The 21,005-nt window shown below is 38.7% G+C and overlaps 1 protein-coding gene across 1 annotated transcript in view; it reads right to left on the bottom strand.

Annotated features, from left to right (window-relative positions):
• Positions 1-12,262: 12,262 nt before the first annotated feature.
• LOC116103590 (membrane-spanning 4-domains subfamily A member 6C-like) overlaps positions 12,263-21,005 on the bottom strand; it is a 10,174-nt gene continuing 1,431 nt past the window's right edge. Inside the window, exons 2-6 of the mRNA XM_031389776.1 lie at positions 20,700-20,834; positions 18,453-18,509; positions 15,545-15,751; positions 13,669-13,769; positions 12,263-12,865 (exon numbers count right to left, since the gene is read on the bottom strand). Of these exons, the coding sequence (XP_031245636.1) occupies positions 12,859-12,865; positions 13,669-13,769; positions 15,545-15,751; positions 18,453-18,509; positions 20,700-20,834 (507 nt within the window). The 3' untranslated portion in view covers positions 12,263-12,858. The remainder of the gene's footprint in view (positions 12,866-13,668; positions 13,770-15,544; positions 15,752-18,452; positions 18,510-20,699; positions 20,835-21,005) is intronic.

The raw sequence follows: 21,005 nt of genomic DNA, 5'->3' as shown, positions 1-21,005 counted from the left end.
GGACGGCGTAGGAGGCGGCGGTGGCCTTGCGGGCGGAGAGCTAGCAGCCAACACGTTCCCCATGGTATTGGAGGCGGCTGCGGCGGCGCCTGTTCCCAGCCTGGGCTCCGCTCCTACCCCGTGCGCCAAAACCTTACTTTTATAACTGTACTTAAATGCATTAACCTCCATTCTAGACCACCATCCACCAGATGTAGTGGAGAGGAAAAGTTAACAGAGCAAATGGGGATGTGGACCTGTTTAGAAATAGTTCTTTGGTGTGATTCCAATCTTCATTGTCAGAATATCAGCAGTTCAGTTCACACAAATCAACAGAGGTAGCTCAATCCATTCACAAAGACCATTCAGGAATCAACAACAGCAGTTCAGTCAAGAAGAAACTGTGAGGCTCTTCCAATTGGCTCAAGGAAACAGCAAGAAGCCACAAGAATACCACCAGAAGTTCTTTGGTGGAGTTTCTCTCTATAAAATCACAACAAATGATGACCAACATAGGGTGGCAAGGTGCCCCAATAGCATAAAGTGTTGTCCACTGTCCATGGGGAACTATTTATACCCTTTCCAAACACCCCACGTTCTTTCAAGTGTCTGCTCTAGCAAAACGACACATGGCTGCTTCCAGAAAACCACCATGTGTCTGTTCTTAGCAAAACATCCTCCTACTTGTCTGCCTCAGCAAAAACATCCTCTCATAAGACAATTTCCAGAAAAACATCACATGACACAACTGAATCTCAAAGGAAACCAGACATTTCCACTTCAGGTAGCAAATGCAGTTATATAGTTATACAAAGTGAAAGACAGAATTAAACATTTGTGGGTACAAGTCCAGTCATCACATAGCTCCCCTTTGTCATAATACTTTTTAAATTGCAGAGACATGTTTATTGTACCAAGCAACCTTTCCTTATGTGCACCTATCAATTCCTGATACCAACTTTCCAAGAACCATTTTTAAGTCTCAGTTGATCAGACAGAGCTTCCCTATTTTCTAACTCTATTGATCAGACACAACTTCCCCATTTTGTGTATCAGTTGATTGCATTCATGCTTTAACATCTCTGTTGGTCAGACCTATCTGTCTCAGAATAGTTATGCAAACTGGGTCTGCCACTCTAACAACTGGCACATGCTTATTCAGTATGACTGTAGCTGTTTCTCTACGGACATGGTTACATGCTCCCTCATATCTTGGATTAATGGCTACATCTCGAGGATTTATAGTGGCAAAGAGTGAAGAGGAAGAATTTACCTTTCAAAAGAGTATTGACAAAAAAACAGAATTATCCATAAGGCTTTCAGCATACATGATTCTGTCTTTGTCCATGACTGATAAAATGAAACCAAATTTTGCTTTGAGTATAGGCAGCCCAGCAAATGCAAGGAGTGTTGATGGCACACATGATCTAGGGAATAAGCATAGAGGCCACAAAATTTAACACAGGTCTTTGACAAGTGGTAAGGAGAATCTATGGGCTTTGTCACAGAAAATCCCAGGGGTCTCCATGGGCCTTGCCACAGTACAGTACATCAGTGAAACACATATATGCTGTTGCCTGGAGATACTGCATGGTTTCTGCCAGTTTCTTTTTGCTTTTATATTGTTAAGTTTTTTTGTTTGTTTATTTCTATGTATCAGAGAAAAATCCAGTATGTGTTCAAATATCTTTCTTATTTTATTGACTCAATGGCTCCATATTCTATACATTTTTCTACAAATGAGAGGATTCAGTTTTTCATTATGGCTCCATTCTGTATGTACGCCATTGATCCCTTATCTGTTCACTTGTTGATGGGCTTTGAGGCAGAGTCACTAGCATGTAAGAAGTGGGCAGAGATCTGTGTCTTACAATAGAGCACGGTGCTTGCAGTTTCACAGATGCTCTTCTGTGAAGATGAATGAAGTAGCAGGAAGCAGATGGCCAAGGAGGACTCACAGTAACATTTCTGTCACATACCCACACCAGAGCAAGTCAGTCTTTTCAGCACTATACAGAGTCTACATATCAGACAGGACATTAAATACTATGACTGTGCTATGAAAATGTGCAAAGGTAAGAAGAGACTATACCTATTCCTAGATCTTTTCATTGCTCTGAGAAGGAGCCCAGTGTGGAGAGTATGAGAGTTCTTGGGCTATGAGAAGGTCAGTGTAAACAAAACTTAAGGAAGTTAAGGATTGGAAAATTCCATACCTAAAGACTAGTTGCGAGTTTGCAATTTGTTTTCTGTTTGTTTTCTTTTCTTTTTTTTATTAATCTGAGAAAAAAATCTCTTAGGCTAAGGAACTTTAGCATCACTAACACAGTTCACATTGCAGAGGTCGAGCATACAATCATTCATGATTTATTTGAGCTGATTTCTTAGAAAGACAAAGGAATTAGGCTATAAAGAGATCTAAAACACACCTTTAGTTAAAACAAATAGAAATTGCATGTGATTTAATCTGTTCTCAAAAGCCATCAGTTTCTTGTGGCTTAATATTGACACTGATGGTAAAAGAGATTTGAAAACAGTCTGCAGTGACAAATGCTTTCTTTCCTGGTACCAAAAGTAGCAAGTGGACATGCAAGGAATACACAGACAACATACTACAGTGTATGAACTTCCCAAGGAGTGAGGAGGACTTCCAACTGGGTGATTGACTCTTGCCCTTCCAGCAGCAAAAGAAGCTGCTGATCTTTGTGACGGTATAACACCAGGTTTTGGTGTAAGTGGGCATGAAACTGGAGCGTGAGATCATTAGAAGGGTGGTTCTTGGCACATCCATGGGGCAGGAAAATTTAGTTCTCTACATCCTATCCTGACCTAAAAAACCCTTATTATGTTACTGGCTATGCCTCGACCTGAAGGACGTCTGCAATCAAAATGTAGGCACTGGTTGGGAAAGAGTGGCAACTGTAAATTGGTGCAGAAATATGTGTGAGTGTCCTCATGAAACTTAGAACATTGAACTCTCAGATTATGATGGTCCTATTCTGCCTGAGGAATTGCCTCTCTATTCTTTGTGGTAGATATATTTCCAGCCTGACTGGACTCCCACTGTTCCTACTACTTCTGTGTTAAAGAATAAAACAGTAATTGTATGCAGAAATAGCAGTAAGCTTTCCTGAAGGAGATCCAAGCAAGACTGTACCTCTTGTCCACAGGTTCACACTCACAACCCAGCTTTGTTTCTTGATTTATAACCAGACTGTGTTTCCACAGTTGCTATATGCAATAGGAATACATATACTGAGGACTTGGCAAAAATCTCTATATTTATTCCCCATCCTGTTGTGTGAGGTATGTCATGATTAGAAAGACCAGTATAAACTATAATATGTACCACCTCTACTTGGGAAAATAATGAATCAAAATCAGTAATCATTCTCTTGGAAAACTCATGAAGAGAGTACAACCATCAAGAACATGAAAGATTCAGGGTCACAGTTTCAATCAACTCCCTGTTTCACTTTCCTCTTTGGCCTGTGCAGAAGACAGGTGTTAGGCCACGACAGTTATAAGTCTAATTAAATGGTAGATACAATTGTTGCTTCTGCACCATATATGATTTCCTTTTTTTTTCCTGTAAAGCAAACTAAGTTATCTCCTGGTACTACATGCAGAAACTGATCTGGAACATGCTTCCCCCGCCCCCTCCATAGCTGTTTTTAAGCCCCACCTGAACCAATTTACTTTCAGATGGTAAAACCACCAGTATTCCTTCACTGTCCAATCTCAAAAGTATATTAATTCTCCCACAGCCCATTCCTCTTCGTGTCTTGTTTTTCTCTAAGACATGTCACTTCTGATGTATTGATACCAGATGTCAGTCTCTGTTGAGTTTGCATTAATTCTCCTGCAATCATTGTCATCTGAAATAAAAGTTTAATTCCTGAGATGTTGGAGACTTCTAGTAACTGTACCCCTCATACATATAGACATTTGCTTGTTATCCTGGACCTGGGGGATACTTGTTAGAGACCCTGGTAGGATCCCAAATAGAGGCTATGAACTATGAACACACACACACACCCAAAAGCAAACACAATCATACTCACACATACATTCATTCCCTTTCATACACATATGCATGTGTGCATGCACTTGTATATATGAATGAATACACATACACAAAATATAGTCAAACACTTCAGTTAATGATCTTCTTTTCTCTGCTCCAGCAATAAAAAAGTATTCTATACATTTGTATGAAAATTTCAAAAAAAAGAGAAGCTATTGTTCTATTGTTTTTCTTTGTTTAGAGGCTTTAAAAAAGATTATTAGTATTATATTAATTTTAGTACCTAAGTTGAAGTTAAATAGTTCAGAAAGAAACTCCCCAGATAGTGAATATATAGTTCATAACTACATAGGTATACAGGCATTTAATAATGTGTAAACTTTTAAATACAGAAATCAGAACACAAACATGAACAATATCACATCAGAATGCTATTTAATATTACAGAAAAAGCATAGAACAAAACTTGAAGAAAATATTTAAATTTGTACTTACATAAAAATTAATAGCTGGCTTAAAATGGCAATATTTATAAATGAGAATAGTTAAACCCAACACTAAAAGAAATTACTGAGTGCTAAAAAATTACTAACTAAAAAATATAGACGGTGAGGCTCAAAGCCTGCTAATGCCACAGGAGTGCTGCCAGTGCCAGACTGAAGTTGGCTAAGAGGAGATAGAAAGGAGATTGCATGTGGTAAGTCTTTTGCCTAGGTTGTGATTGACACTGAAAAAACATGCACCAACAGAATAGATAGGTGTAAAATGCACTAGAAGTGAATTTTGGATAGCTCTAATCATCTAATGCTTCTGTATCAGGACACTAAACTCATAGAATAAGATTTGGTTGTCCTGCCCTCCTCTCTTTTTAACATTCATTTGTAAATCATTGCTATAGTTCTCTTAACTACTGAAATGAGTTGACTGGTGAAACGCCCTGGGCCTGAGTTTCACTTGCCGGGGAAGTTTGTGACTACTGCTTCCATTCCTTCACTCCTTGTTTAACCATTCCTATTTTAAATTCTTTTATGGTAATTGTTCTTGAGTGGCTTTTCACAATTTATATCTTTGTACTATTTGCTCTCATTTCTTTTAATTGTATAAACTGTTTGGTTCACTATGTGACTTTCTTTTATTCTTTTTTCTTTTATTAGATACTTTACTTACATTTCAAATGTTAACCCATTTCCTGGTTTCCCCGGCAAAAACCCCCTATCCCATTCCCCCTCCCCCTGATCACCAACCCACCCACTCCTGCTTCCCTGTCGTGGCATTCCACTACACTGGGGCATTGAGCCTTCTCAAGACTAAGGGCCTCTCTACCCATTGATGTCTGATAAGACTATCCTCTGCTGCATATGCAGCTGGAGCCACGTGCCTCTCCATGTGCACTTTTGGTTGGTGGTTTGGTCCCTGGGAGCTCTCGGATACTGGTTGGTTCATATTGTTGTTATTCCTATGAGGTTGCAAACCTCTTCAGCTCCTTAGATCCTTTTTCTAGCTCCTTCATTGGGGACTTTGTGCTCAGTCCAGTCATGGTTGTCTGAGAGCTTACACGTCTGTATTTGTCAGGCACTGGCAAACCCTGTCAGGAGACAGCTATTTCAGGCTCCTGTCAGCAAGCACTTCTTGACATCCACCATAGTGTCTGGGTTTAGTGACTGTATATGGGATGCATGCCTAGGTGGGGCGGTCTCTGGATGATCTTTCCTTCAGTCTCTGCTCCACACTTTGTCTCTCCTCCCATGGGTATTTTGTTCTGCCTTCTAAGGAGGACCAAAGAATCCACACTTCGGTCTTCCTTCTTGAGCTTCATTTAGTCTGTGAAATGTATCTTGGGTATTCTGAGCTTCTGGGCTAAAATCCACTTGTCAGTGAGTGTATACCATGTGTGGTCTTTTGTTACCTCACTCAGGATGATATTTTCTAGTTCTATCCATTTGCCTAAGAATTTCATAAATTCATTGTTTGTAGTAGCTGAGGAGTATTCCATTGTGTAAATGTACTACATTTTCTGTATCCATTCCTCTGTTGAGGGACATCTGGGATGTTTTCAGCTTCTGGCTATTATAAATAAGGCTGCTATGAACATAGTGGAACATGTATCCTTTTTATATATTGGAACATCTTCTGGGTATATGCCCAGGAGTGGTATAGCTGGGTCCTCCAGCAGTACATGTCTAATTTCCTGAAGAACTGCCAAACTGATTTCCAGAGTGGTTGTACCAGCTTGCAATCACACCAGCAATGGAGGAGTGTTCCTCTTTCTCCACATCCTTGCCAGCATCTGCTGTCACCTGAGTTTTTGATCTTAACCATTCTGACTGGTGTGAGGTGGAATCTCAAGGTTGTTTTGATTTGCATTTCCCTGATGACTTAGAATGTTGAACATTTCTTTAGGTACTTCTCAGCTATTCCATATTCCTCAGTTGAGAATTCTTTGCTTAGCTCTGTACTCCATTTTTAAAAGGGTTATTTGATTCTCTGGAGGTAACTTCTTGAGTTTTTTGTATATATTGGATATTAGCCCTCTATCAGTGTAGGATTGGTAAAGAACCAATTTGTTGGTTGCCGTTTTGTCCTATTGATAGTTTCCTTTGCCTTACAGAAGTTTTGTAATTTTTATGAGGTTCCATTTGTCAGTTCTTGATCTTAGAGCATAAGCTATTGGTGTTCTGTTCAGGAAAATTTCCCCTGTGCCCATGTGCTCGAGGCCTTTCTCCACTTTCTTTTCTATTAGTTTCAGTGTATCTGGTTTTATGTGGAGTTCCTTGATCCACTTGGACTTGAGCTTTGTACAAGGAGACAAAAATGAATCAATTTGCATTCTTCTGCATACCAGTTGAGCCAGCACCATTTGTTGAAAATGCTGTCTTTTTTCTGGATGGTTTTAGCTCCTTTGTAAGACCAAGTGACCATAGATGTGTGGGTTCATTTCTGGGTCTTCAGTTCTATTCCATTGATCTACCTGCCTGTTACTGTACCAATACCATGCAGTTCTTATCACAATTGCTCTGTAGTACAGCTTAAGATCCAGGACGCTGATTCCCCCAGAAGTTCTTTTATTGTTGAGAATAATTTTCAATATCCTGTGCTTTTTGTTGTTCCAGATGAATCGGAGAATTGCTCTTTCTAACTCTATGAAGAATTGATTTGGAATTTTCATGGGGATTGCATTGAATCTGTAGACTGCTTTCGGCAAGATGGCCATTTTTACTATATTAATCCTGCCAATCCATGAGCATAGGAGATCTTTCCATCTTCTGAGATCTTCTTCAATTTCCTTCTTCAGGACTTAAAATTCTTATCATATAGAGCTTTCACTTGCTTGGCTAGAGCCACACCAAGGTATGTAATATTATTTGTGACTATTGTGAAGGGTGTCGTTTCCCTAATTTCTTTCTCTGCCTGTTTATCCTTTGAGTATAGGAAGGCTACTGATTTGTTTGAGTTAATTTTATATCTGGCCACTTTGCTGAAGTTGTTTATCAGCTGTAGGCATTCTCTGGTGGAGTGTTTGGGGTCACCTAAGTATATCATATCATATCATATCATATCATATCATATCATATCATATCATCTGTAAATAGTGATAATTTGACTTCTTCCTTTCCAATTTATATCCTTTTGACATCCTTTTGTTGTCTAATTGCTCTGACTAGAACTTCAAGTACTATATTGAATAGATAGAGAGAAGGCAGCTTTGTCTAGTCCCTGATTTTAGTGGAATTGCTTCAAGTTTCTCTTCATTTAGTTTGATATTGGCTACTGGTTTGCTGTATATTGTTTTTACTATGTTTAGGTATGGGCCTTGAAGTCCTGATCTTTCCAAGACTTAACATGAAGGGATGTTGAATTTTTTTCAAATGCTTTTTCAGCATCTGTTGAAATATTCATGTGGTTTTTTCTTTGAGTTTGTTTATGTAGTGGATTATATTGATGGATTTCTGTATATTGAACAATCCCTGCATCCCTGAGATGAAGACTACTTGATCATGGTGAATGATTTTTTTGATGTGGTCTTGGATTTGGAGTGTAAGAATTTTATTGTCTTATTTTTGCATTGATATTTATAAGGGAAATTTGGTCTGAAGTTCTCTTTCTTTGTTGAGTCTTTTCTTTGTTGAGCATAACTGTGGCTTCATGGAATGAATTGGGTAGTGTTCCTTCTGTTTCTATTTTATGGATTAGTTTGAAGAGTTTTGGTATTAGGTCTTCTTTAAAGTTCTGATAGAACTCTGTACTAAAACCATCAGGCCCTAGGCTTTTTTTTTTTTTTTTTTTTTTTTTTTTTTGCTTGGGAAATTTTAATGACTGCTTCTATTTCTTTAGGGACTATGGGACCACTTAGAAGGTTTATCTGATCCTGATTTAACTTTGGTACCTCGTATCTGTCTAGAAAACTGTCCATTTCATCCAGGTTTTCCAGTTGTGTTGAGTATAGGCTTTTGTAGTAGGATCCAATTTTTTTTTTAATTTCCTCAGTTTCTGTTGTTATATCTCCATTTTCATTTCTGATTTTGTTAATTTGGATACTGTCTCTGTGCCCTCTGATTAGTCTAACTAAGGGTTTATTTATCTTGTTGATTTTCTCAAAGAACCAGCTCCTGGTTTGGTTGATTCTTCTTGTAGTCCTTTTTGTTTCTACTTGGTTGATTTTAGCCCTGTGTTTGATTATTTCCTACCCTCTACTCCTCTTGAGTATATTTTCTTCTTTTTGTTCTAGAGCTTTCAGGTGTGCTGTTAAACTGCTAGTGTATGCTCTCACCAGTTTCTTTTTGGAGGCACTCAAAGCTGAGTTTTCCTCTTAGCTCTGCTTTCATTGGGTCCCATGAGTTTGCATATGTTGTCCCTTCATTTTCAAATTCTAAAACATCTGTAATTTCTTTCTTTATTTCTCCCTTGACCAAGCTGTTATTGAGTAGAGTGTTGTTCAGCGTCCACATGTATGTGGGCTTTCTATTGTTTTTGTTGCTATTGAGGACCAGCCTAAATCTGTAATGATCTGATAGCAGACATGAGATTATTCAATCTGTTGAGGTCTGCTTTGTGACTGATTATATGTTCAATTTTGGAGAAGGTACCATTAGGTGCTGAGAAGAAGGTATATTCTTTTGTTATAGGGTGAAATGTTCTATAGAAAACTGTTAAATCCATCTGGTCCATAACTTCTGTTAGTTTTACTGTGTCTCTGTTTATATTGTTTTTCCTTGATCTGTGCATTGATGAGAGTGAGGTGTTAAAGTTCCCCACAATTATTGTGTGAGGTGCAATGTGTGCTTTTAACTTTAGTAAAGTTTCTTTTATGAATGGTGGTCCCTTGCATTCGGAGCAGAGATATTCAGAATTGAGAGTTCATCTTGGTAGATTTTTCCTGTGATGAGTATGACGTCTACTTCCTTATCTTCTTTGATAACTTTTAATTGAAAGTCCATTTTATCCGATTTTAGAGTGGCTACACTAGCTTGTTTCTTGGGACTATTTGCTTGGAAAATTGTTTTCCAGCCTTTACTCTGAGGTAGTGTTTGTCTTTGACACTGAGGTGGGTTTCCTGTATGCACCAAAATGTTGGGTCCTGTTTACATATCCAGTCCGTTAGTCTATGTCTTTTTAAAGGGGAATTGAGTCCACTGATATTAAGAGATATTAAGGAATAGTGATTGTTGCTTCCTGCTATTTTTGACTGTTTTTGGTATGTTTGTATGGTTATCTTCTTTTGGGTTTGTTGAAAAAAGATTACTCTTACTTTTTCCAGGGTGTAGTTTCCCTCCTTGTGTTGGCATTTTCCATCCTTTATCCTTTATAGGGCTGTATTTGGGGAAAGATACTCTGTAAATTTGGTTTTGTCATGGAATATCTTGGTTTCTCCATCTATGGTAATTGAGAGTCTTGCTAGGTATAGTAGCTTGGGCTGGCATTTGTGTTCTCTTAGGGACTATTTGACATCTGCCCAGGATCTTCTAGCTTTCATAGCCTCTGGTGAGAAGTCTGGTGTAATTCTGATAGGTCTGCCTTTATATGTTACTTGAGCTTTTTCCTTTACTGCTTTTATTATTCTTTTTTGTTTACTGTATTTGGTGTTTTGATTATTATGTGACAGGAAGAATTTCTTTTCTGGTCCAATCTATTTGGATTTCTGTAGGCTTCTTGTATATTCGTGGGTATCTCTTTCTTTAGGTTAGGGAAATTTTCTTGTATAATTTTGTTGAAGATATTTACTGGCTCTTTAAGTTGGGAATCTTTACTCTCTTCTATACCTATTATCGGTAGGTTTAGTCTTCTCATTGTGTCCTGATTTCCTGGATGTTTTGGGTTAGGAGTTTTTTGCATTTTGTGTTTTCTTAGACTGTTGTGTCAATGTTTCGTATGGTGTCTTCTGCACCTGAGATTCTCTCTTCTATTTCTTGCATTCTGTTGGTGATGTTTATATCTATGAGTCCTGATTTCTTTCCTAGGTTTTCTATCTCCAGTGTTATCTCCTTTTATGATTTTTTTATTGTTTCTATTTCCATTTTTAGAGCCTGGGTAGTTTTGTTCAGTTCTTTCACCTGTTTGGTTGTCTTTTCCTATAATTCTTTAATGGATTTTTGTGTTTCCTCTTTAAGGGCTTCTAGCTGTTTACCTGTGTTCTCCTATATTTCTTTAAGGTAGTTATTTATGTCCTTCTTAAAGTCCTCTATCATTGTTATGAGATGTGATTTTAAATTAGAGTCTTGCTTTTCTGGTGTGTTGAGTTAGCCAGGGCTCACTGTGGTTGGAGAACTGGATTCTGATAATGCCAAGTAGCTGTGGTTTTTGTTGCTAAGGTTCTTGTGCTTGACTTTTGCCATCTGGTTATCTCTGGTGTTAGCTGGTCTTGCTGTTTCTGACTGTGGCTTGTCTGTCCTGCAATCAATCCTATGTGTCAGTACTCCCAGAAGACCAGTTCTCTTAGGTTGGAATTTAGGTATAGAGAGCTGTGGTACAGGGTCAGCTCTGGGGTACAGAGAGAAACCTGATGGAACCTGTCTGCAGCTGATACTTGGTTCCTGTGTCTGGATGGTTCTGGGAGGGTCCCTCTTGGGCCAGGAATTTGAAAAGAAGTGGTGGTCTTACCTGTGTTTGCAGGTGTGTAGGCACTTTGGAAAGAGACCAGCTCTCTGCTGGTAGTATTTGTGTATGTAGTTCTGTGGCAGAGAATCAGCTCTAGGCACAAATGGAAACTAGTAGGCTCCTGTCTGCCCCTCAGGTCCTGTGTCCTGAGGGTTCCCAGAGGTTCCTGGCATTCCTACCTGCACTCACAGGCCTGTCTGCACTCCTGGGAGGCTAGCTCTCTCCTAGCGCCACCTGGGTGTGGAGCCCTATACTATGTGACTTTAAATCTTAGTAGTTACTGTAAAGTGGGGTAATGATGTCTCCTTGTTTCATAAGAGGTTTGGAAACTTTGATGCCAACAGTGATGGCAGAGCTAGAATGGGGATGTAGTTATGAAAATATCAACCGAGAGTTCTAGATAGCAGGCCTTCCTTCCTTTAGTTAGAAGGTTTAACATGATCAATAGTAGATGAGGATTGGGGGCATGTTTCAAGGAAAGACTCTTGTCTTATACAATTGCATTTAGGCAAAAGAAGGAGGAGAAGGAAGAGGAGAAGGATGACAACTATGTTTTATTTGGGGTTCAAATAGATCTTAATAGCTTATAGAATATGATCCTAAATGTATGGCCATTCCCCACATTCCATATTTTACTATTAATTTCATTTTAAACATATTTTATGTTTTATGTGTTTTTTACATGTGTGTATGTCTGTGTTTGTGCTACATGTGTGTCTAGTGCCCACCAAGACCAGAAAAGGATGTCAGATCACCTGGAACTGGAGATATAGATGTTTGTGAGCTGCCAAGCAGATGCTGGTAATAAAACTCACGTCCTCACAGGAACAACCAGTGCTCTTAACTGCTGAGACATCTCTCTAGCCTGCTAGGAGAGGTGAAGGAATGCCTCTTATTTGCTCTGATAATCCTAGAAATAAATGTTATCTGGTAATTCCAAAATATATTGCTAAACTTTGAATGTTCATTCAGATTCAGTTTAATACACACACACACACACACACACACACACACACACACACACAATGACAGAGATATATTCTTTGTTCTCTTTCCCATGCTTTTTTGGTTGACAGAGAACAAAAGAATATTAACCAAATGTGTTTATGTATCACAGGGGACTTGGTCTGTACATAAAAGCAAGATAACAAAAACCCTTACATATAGAATGTACAATCAAAAAAAGACTTTATTTTGAACCAACATCATGAACACTCCTTGAGACTTTATCAGAGGTCACTTGTTTCTATGTGCTAGTGAATAAAATTGATATGATAAAAGACCCATGCCATCACAAGAATTCTGAGTACAGAAACTGTTAATGGTTAACTGTTGTCCCTTTGCTCCACCACAATGCCCTGAAACATTTCATTAGTTTTCTGAAAAATACCTGGGACTCTGGCCACTGTGTGTAGCCAAGCACACTGTGTGTGCTGAAGCCAAGGTCATGAAAATCAATAGGATGCCACTAACACACCCACTAACACACCCACTAACACACCCATTCAGCTCATACTGGCATTCAGTGTATAAACAGCCTACATTTTAAGTAACAAGCATGGCTACCTTGTGATGGTTGAATTTCATGCATTATCATGAAGACATGCCCTTTGTTGTATAGTTCCAACTTGTTTGGGGTATTTTGTTTTGTCTTGTTTTGTTTTGTTTTTCTTAACAAACCAATCATTCCTCATATGCAGGGTTACAAAGTGCCTTTGATTCCATGTTGGCTTCATTACTGGAGTTATAAGACAGGAAAATCACATTCTAGAACAAAGAAAATATGTGGTTTCAGATTACAAATGAATATACAATTATATATTTATACGTACATATGTGTGTGCATAGAGGAATGTAGATAGATGTGTAGATACACGTATACATATGATACAATTTCATTCAGTGTTGTAGATGTTCCATGATGAGAATAGCATACCTTATGTGATGCACTTATTTGATGTATATCATTTCCTCTTCATTCTATACTCTAATTAAAGATGTGGTCAGAGCACAGCTTTTGGTTAAGTTACTGAAGCTATACACCCTGAGCTGACTAAGAAGGGTTGCATGTAGTTACCAAACATTATTTCTTTATTATCTTAATTCTAGAAAAAAAAGTATGAGCAGAAGTAAGAGAAACAGATTCTAAGATGCTGATTAAATACATTCCAGTGTGCAATTGGTCTTTATCAAGTCAACATAAAGAGACTAGTCAATATAAGAAAAATTATTCCTAGTTAGAGGAGAGGCGGCCACACTCCAGCATCCTGAACACAGGCAAATTCATCACAATGCCAGGAGAGACATTTGACTTCACAGAGCCTCAGTTCCTTTATTTGCAACAGGGAAGTGAAGAACCAGATGGTTTGTCTGTTTCCATGTCTAGATAATCCTCATCAGCTACACAATTACCTTCTACCCGATCACCTACTGTCCCACCTCCCTGTCCAAATCACCTGATATTCATGTCATTGTGACGGATGTCATTCTATGTGTTATTCATGACAGCATAGATTAACACATCCCAGAGGAGTACCAGGGAAGATTCAGAAGGACTCTCAAATACTCACCCAACGGAAGTCAGAGCACCCTCTTTCGACCACAGCATGGCAGAGAGCAAAGCCAGGCCAAGCTCCAGCACACTGCTGATCAGCATCACCGAAAGGACTCCCTAAATTCAGGAGACAAGGGTGTCACTGAGTCATCTGAAGCCCTCATACGTGGGTGGGTGGGAGGTGACTGTAGAGATGAAAGCATCTCCACTATCAGAAAGGGGAAAGGATCCTCCCAAACCTACAAAGAGGCTTGATGCCTTGTCCCTTCACTCCTTGGAGGGAGCAGGTGAAGAGGACAAACAAAATCAACAAGGTTGTTTTCTCCCACTCTCATCCCGCTTGGGCAGGGATCCTAACTACATTGTTCACTAAATGTGGGAGCAAAGAGGAATAGTGACCCCAGGTCAGAGTTAACAGCTTCCATTCTTGGTGCTCTTCTGCTGCTTAATGTGAGGCTGAGAATGTCTCTGCTTCTCAAACATCTGTCTTCTGTCTGCTCAGTTATCACCCATGGCAGTACTACTTCTGCAGAGACTTGTAAGGGTTAGTGAGGTTCTGCCCATGCAAGCAAGCTGTTTGTAAAAGTCGGCATTGATAGAACCTCCTTCTTGACTTGTTTCATTTTGTTTTGGGGTGTGTGTATGTCTGTGTGTGTGTGTGTGTGTGTGTGTGTGTGTGTGTGTGTGTGTGTGTGTGTGATGGTAAAAAGGGAAAAAAGTAATCTAGTTTCTACAGTCTTTAACATCACAAATCAACTCAAAGAACAGTCTAAGTAAAGAACACACAGTCCATAATCTCTGACCAGAGGTGTTCTTCCTCAAGACCACTTATTAGGAAGGATGATAAATATGACATTGTAAACCCTTCATTTATCTACACACACACAGTGTAAAACTGCATACAATGTGAAACTATCCCATGATTCCATCTTTGAAATCCATGTAAATTTCTCACCAATACTTCAGACTTCTAAAGTCAGGCTTAGTTATCCCAGATGTTAATTTACTTACATTATTATGCATCTAATTTACACATTTTTCTTCTTGTGGTTTTCTTAACTAAGGAAGAAACACTGGACCCAGATCCATAGGAAACAGAAAGCCTGAGGTTGACCAGGCAACTATCTGGCCATCTTGGAGCTGTTTTTCTTCTCTTTTTTTTTTTATTTTACTTTTATTCTCATAAGAAAAAGAATATTATGCAGGATCTTCATTGTTATCTTACCCAATGTTCTCTCTATGTACTAGGGACCAAATGTGTTCTTGGAAGTTGGAATTGAAGGCATATTATTCCTGTTAGTCACATTGCACTACATTCTTCCAACAAGATCCTCATATCACTGCTAGTTACTCTTCTCCATTTCACTGTATTTCCTTTTTCCTCATTTAACAATCCCATTTCTTTGAGGGTGATGAAAACAACTGTGAGCTCACCTCCACACAAGCCAAGTGCTGGCTACTGTGAGCACTTGAGGGTGGAGACATCTGACACACCTATTCCACTCCTGTCCTTCCAACAGTCCATTCCCAGTGCTTAGCTGAATTTTGCTCAGCTCCATTTACTCCCTCTACTAGATATGTGCAAGGTTTCCTTGTTGGTATGTCCAGATCACCTGAATCTTTTGGGTGTTTTTATCATGCTAAAAATATCTCTTTCCAATCTATGTATCCAGCCCTTTGGAAAGATGTTAATGCTTTTAACCCAGAATCATTTTGGAGTTAAAAATGATTTGGGGTTAAAAGCTTTAACATTGCTTACCTTTGCTTTATTCAGCTTTGATTGTTCCCTAAGATCGCAAATCAGACAGAGTGAAAGATTTTCAAAAGATAGGAAAAATATCACTATTTCCCCATGACTAAAAGGGTTCAGTACAGCCTTTAGAAATACTTACAGCCAGAACAGACATGGTGATGGTGCACTCATTCCTGCCTGTGTTGTAGAAAGGTTGGAAGAAATCATATTCATTTGGTCCAAGTTTCTTGTTCTGCATGCACTGCTCTGAGGCATGATGCAAACCATTCAGGCTGACAGAGATGATAATGATGCCCATGAAAGCAAAGGAAACACTCAGGATGTTCAGAGTCATGCTGCCATCTACCTGGAAGGAGCAGCAGGTTTCACTTATACCTCTCCTCCAAAACGGTGCAGCAATTCTCTTTATCTGGCTTCATTAGCAACTGAATGATTAATATTTTATTTCTTTATTCTTCCTAATGCATAATAGCTACCAGTAGAAAGGGCAGAGGCCCTGGTTTTCCATACCTATCTTTTCTATGCTCCATTTCCTAGATGATATTTGCTAGGTCACTTTATCCAACCACCACCATATTTATTGGATTCTAAGAATGGCTAGGATCACACAAATCCAAACTTAAGTGGCAATTGGATGGATAAACGGGATTTCAATGGTGAAAAGATATTTCCCTGACAAATTCTTTACCCATGACTTTTAATGGAATCTTATAAAGTAAACCTGGAATGCAGACACCAGCCATGTCCTCTATTCATCAACATTCTCAGTGCTATAGTTTGGATAAGACAGATTTGCTATAGAAGGATATGTAAGAACTTTCAGGAAATGCCTCTTGAGCAAAGGTTTGCTTGCAGAGAAGAGCCCATGAAGGGGACATATCAGAACACAGGAACTTTATCTTACTCTTTTTGTTCTCCCTTGCTCCCCTGTGGCACATGTCTTTACTCTTTTAGCATGAAACACTCATTGCCTGTCTATAAGCTCAGAACAAACAGATTCACCAAAACTACACATTGCTAAACCTCTGAAATATAAGCCAAAATGAACCATTCTTACTTGTGAGTTGAGTTATCTCAAGAGTCAAATTTGGACACACCTAATTCTGGCAAACGTATTCAGAAAAACACATCCTTTCCATACTCCAGCTATGGATACGTAATCACACACAAAAGGCAGGTGAGGCGGTTCATTCCTTACATTATACCTCTCTCAGAAGCTCATGTATCCAAAGGTGAGTGAGGGAACTTTGTTCTCAGTGTCACGTAGGCTTTGGATTCTGGAAAGCCTAATGATTGACTATAACTAGGGCTGTAGACAGAAACCTAGACATGTGAGCAAGGATGTTGTCACTTGTGGAAACAGTGTGAGGCAGAAAGAAACAGAATGGGACTAGATGTTGGTAAATTGAGGCTACAGGGTCAGAGGTCCTTGGAGTCTCAGTAACCTGCACAACTCAGTTCCATTGCTCACTTTGGATCTCATCTCTATAACACTTATGGTGTCAGTGAGATAAAGAAACTTTTCTTGATAGTAGCTTTCTTTCTTTTTTCAATGTATAAGAAATGAAAATTGAGCTAAGACCAATCTGAAAGCTACAGTTACAAGTAAGTATTTCTAGGGTACACCAAAGTGGATGGCATTTGAATGTGATTTAATTTTAGGTCACTTATATTTTAAGGAGATTATATAAACCACTCAGAACTTGATACTTTTAGGTGCTTCTTTTCACAAATAGTGACTAAAATCAAACTCTTGGACACCTTGAACAATATTTGCAATCAGGATACTGATAGAATGTATGCTCTTGGAATATACTAGCTCCATCCTAACTCACATTCTTCTTTAGTCTCCATAGACTTTATGAAAAGAAAATTCTTCAGCATTGGAGAAGCATTGTTCATGAGCCTTAATCTACTTACAGACTATGTATTTTTACCACAGCAACAGAAAAGTAATTAATATTATGTATATTTGGAGAGTGGTTTAGTCAGCTCTTCCTAACAGAATCCCTAAGCTATTGAGTTACATGGCATTCTCTCCCATGACTTCCTGAATCAACTTCTTGAAGAATGTGTGATCACTGAACACTAGGTGAATCTTCACATCATTCAAAATTTCTTCCTATAGTCCAGCTTTCTTCTGCCCAGGACTAGTTTTCCACTGGAAGAAATTAAAGTAGGAAAATTTGAATTCTTAGCTAAAACAAATGACTACTGAGACTTTCAGAATTCTAACATTCTGCTTTTCAGTTCAAATTGTATATTCAGTTCTAGCAAATCATTTCCTTTATGAAGATATAGATAAAAACTTTTCTCATGTGAACAGTTTCTCTAGGGATTCTTATGGATTTTAAGTGGTGAGATTGCATTGTATACCCATAACAAATATAACTTGTTAAAAATAAGGACATTAGCTTCAGTACTGAAGAGTAAAATTGAAAGTTTTTGTGTTGTTAGACTTTTCATTGTCATGACAAAAAGTTTCACATAAACAGCTCAAGACAAAAATATGTCTGGCTCAGTTTCAGAGGCTCAGACTATTGTGGCACTTGGTTGATAGAACAGAACATCTCACAACGTGCTGTTTAGGAAGCCTAGTGATGGGATATCTGTAATAACAACAGTTAATTTCTCACTTTTACTTTATTTGGGTCTTTATCTTAGGGAATGGAGCCATCACAATTTGGAACTAGAATACCCCCAGAGGTGTGCTTTATTAGTCTGTTAGGTGCTTCTCTATCCAGTCAAGTTGATCATCAAAATTCACCATCCTAGTCTGCTGCCTACAAAATGGCATTGTAAGAAGGCAGGATTTTATACATGGGATTCCTTGGGACTGGTCTCAGATATCAGGCACTCTATAATTTTAGTTACCTTGATAGAAAGATTGTGTTCCCTATAGGGATATGGAGAACCCAGGATCAGTTCAGAAATTGAAGAAGTAATCCATGTACAGCTTAGCTCGTAACTTTCAACATGAAAAGCCTGACTCTGAAGTATCCTCTCTTGGTTTCATGCTCATCAGTTTAGTACTTGCTTGTACTCACCAAAGGTTTTGTTGACTTTCTCTCCGTAATGATGGACAAAATTCCAGAGACAATAAACTGCTCAGACAAGAAGAAAACATTGTCAGGTCACTTTCTATATACAAAGTGACTACAGTTTACTCTATGGTGTTTATGATAAACTCTCCTGAACCAAATCACCAGGAACAACCACACTTAGGCTCACAGGGATGTCTCTTTGTGCGTGCACTATTCAGAGAACACAAGAAAAGGTAGATAAGAGCAGAAATCTATCCCATTAAAATTCATGTAATCTATAAGATATAGCAAGAGGGTATTTTGTTCATTGCAAAGCAAAATGTGGATTTAGATGATTTTAGAGTCTGAGGCATTGATCTACAAGGGAGAAAATGGAAAATAACGAGTGGTGGTTGTCCCTCCTTCTATCAATAAAGTTATGGCACTCTGATTTGCACATAAAAACTATGCAAACTTTCTTCAGTAACTCTCACTTGAACATGTTGAAGTAATATTTAATGTGCAATTTTCAGCATGCTGGTATTTTAGTGAGGAATCTGGGAGCTACATCTTCTAAGACACTGACCTGTTCTTTGCATTTCTTGTCATGCTCCTGGCTGGCATTACAACATTATTTTGGCATCAAGATAATGCTGGCACCCAAAAATAAGTTTAGAAAAAGTACCTCTTTCAGATTTTGGTAATAGTTTGAGATTAATGTGCATTAGGTTTCATTTTTTTTTGTTTTTGTTTTATTGCAGGAAATAAGGGAAGATATTAACAATTACAGAACAAAAGAAACAGGCCTTTCAGTAAGGGGTTCTACAAATCAAGAAAAATGAGAACAAAAGGAAGCATAACTTTGCATTTCCAGAAGCCTTTAGATGTGATTTTTATAAATCGTTATTTTATCATGATCAACTTTTTTATCCAATAAATTAAATAAAATTATAGAAATAATAAATTGTCTTTAGGATTCTTTTAAAGTAGACATTTTGTGATTTCTATTCTCTAAAGTTAAACAGCCTATCCATATAAATAAATGCTGGGTCTTAATCCCTGTGATGGTAGGGATTGAACTCAGGGTTTATGAGGTCTATGCATGTGCTTTGCTGCTGAGCTACACCCACAGTTACAGAGACAGAGTCTTAATAAAGCTAAAAGAACTGAGTGTCTCTTCTAATGCAAGAGATGCTCAGTGTAAAGAGCACACAACAGTGAGGAGAGAAATGAAACAAAACAGCTCTGACCTAGACATCACTGCATCAGCTCCATCATCAGAGTTATGTCAACACTGATGTGTTGTAAATGATATGCACCCTTCACAGCACCTACAGTATGACAATTCACTGCTGTTATAGTCACCTACCCAGTCACCACTCTCTGCTCAACTAAAGATTAACAGGATGTCAGACAAACTCAAACTTAGGAATATTTACAAAGTCTAGGCCAGCATATCTCAGAAACTGTCAAAGTCACCAAGGACAAGGCAAGTCTGAAAAGGTTCAAAAAGGATGTCTAGTGGAGACTCTGGAGACAGAAGTGGTGGAATGCAGTGTCTTTGAATGGAAACTGGGACAAAGAACATTCATAGAAGACTGATGAAAGAAGATAATATATTGGTCTGAGAAGAGAAAATCAGAAATCATTGATACATCAGAAAGGTTGAGCTCTGATGTATCAAAGGAAAACATAGGAAGGTGGAAAAACAGTTACTGGGCCTGTAGTAAGCAGACTGGAAGCCCCAATGAAAGGAATCCTCACTTGTGTGTGAGACTTGTCCACATCATTCTAGAGGAGAGCTGTCCTCTGAGAAAAGCACCTTCATGTCTCCTGGCCCCAGACATGGAGCAGACTCAGAGGAATATTCCATCTCTCACCTTGAATGCCTCTAACAAAGCCAAATCAAAGAATGAAACTGTTCCTTCTGCAGTGTGGCCCATTGCATGAACTTACATGATGCAAAAAGCTCTATACTATTTGAATTCCATTTCACAGACTTTCCCCTAAATTCAAGTGGTCACTAAAGTTGTCATCACTCAAGTGATGACATAAAAGGGTGAAATTCATAAGAAATGTTTATGTGAACTACTTGGGAAAATTTTCAGGATGACATAACTGCTGTCCTTCTACACTAAGACATTCTCTGATGATAGACAGGAGAGCAAGGTCTACCACTGACCTCTTTTTCACAGTACACAAAAATGCAGCTAGGTGAAAACACCCTTCTCTGTCTTCCCCCATCTTATCCCCCCACAGAAGTCTACTTACAAACAAAGCTCCTATAAATGGGTAGCCAGATTTTAACAGGACTGAAAACACTGAGTTAAAATGTGGGACAGGAGGAACAGATGCCAAAATGATTCCCAGACTAAGCACTGTCACAGCACACATGATCTGGATCGCCTGTTGAAAGAAGGGAGATGGTGATTAAACCAGCAATGACAAGAAGGACCTCTCCACTTTTCCCATGGTGTCCATGCATTGTCATCTTCTACAACATCCCAGTGAGCACACAGACACTGTACGAGCTCTGCAGGGAGGGAGGAAAGTTCATTCTGGCAGGGATGTGGTTCT

Source organism: Mastomys coucha, unplaced genomic scaffold (assembly GCF_008632895.1).
Source record: "Mastomys coucha isolate ucsf_1 unplaced genomic scaffold, UCSF_Mcou_1 pScaffold21, whole genome shotgun sequence".
Taxonomy (NCBI): domain Eukaryota; kingdom Metazoa; phylum Chordata; class Mammalia; order Rodentia; family Muridae; genus Mastomys; species Mastomys coucha.
This window is presented reverse-complemented; position numbering and strand designations above follow the sequence as displayed.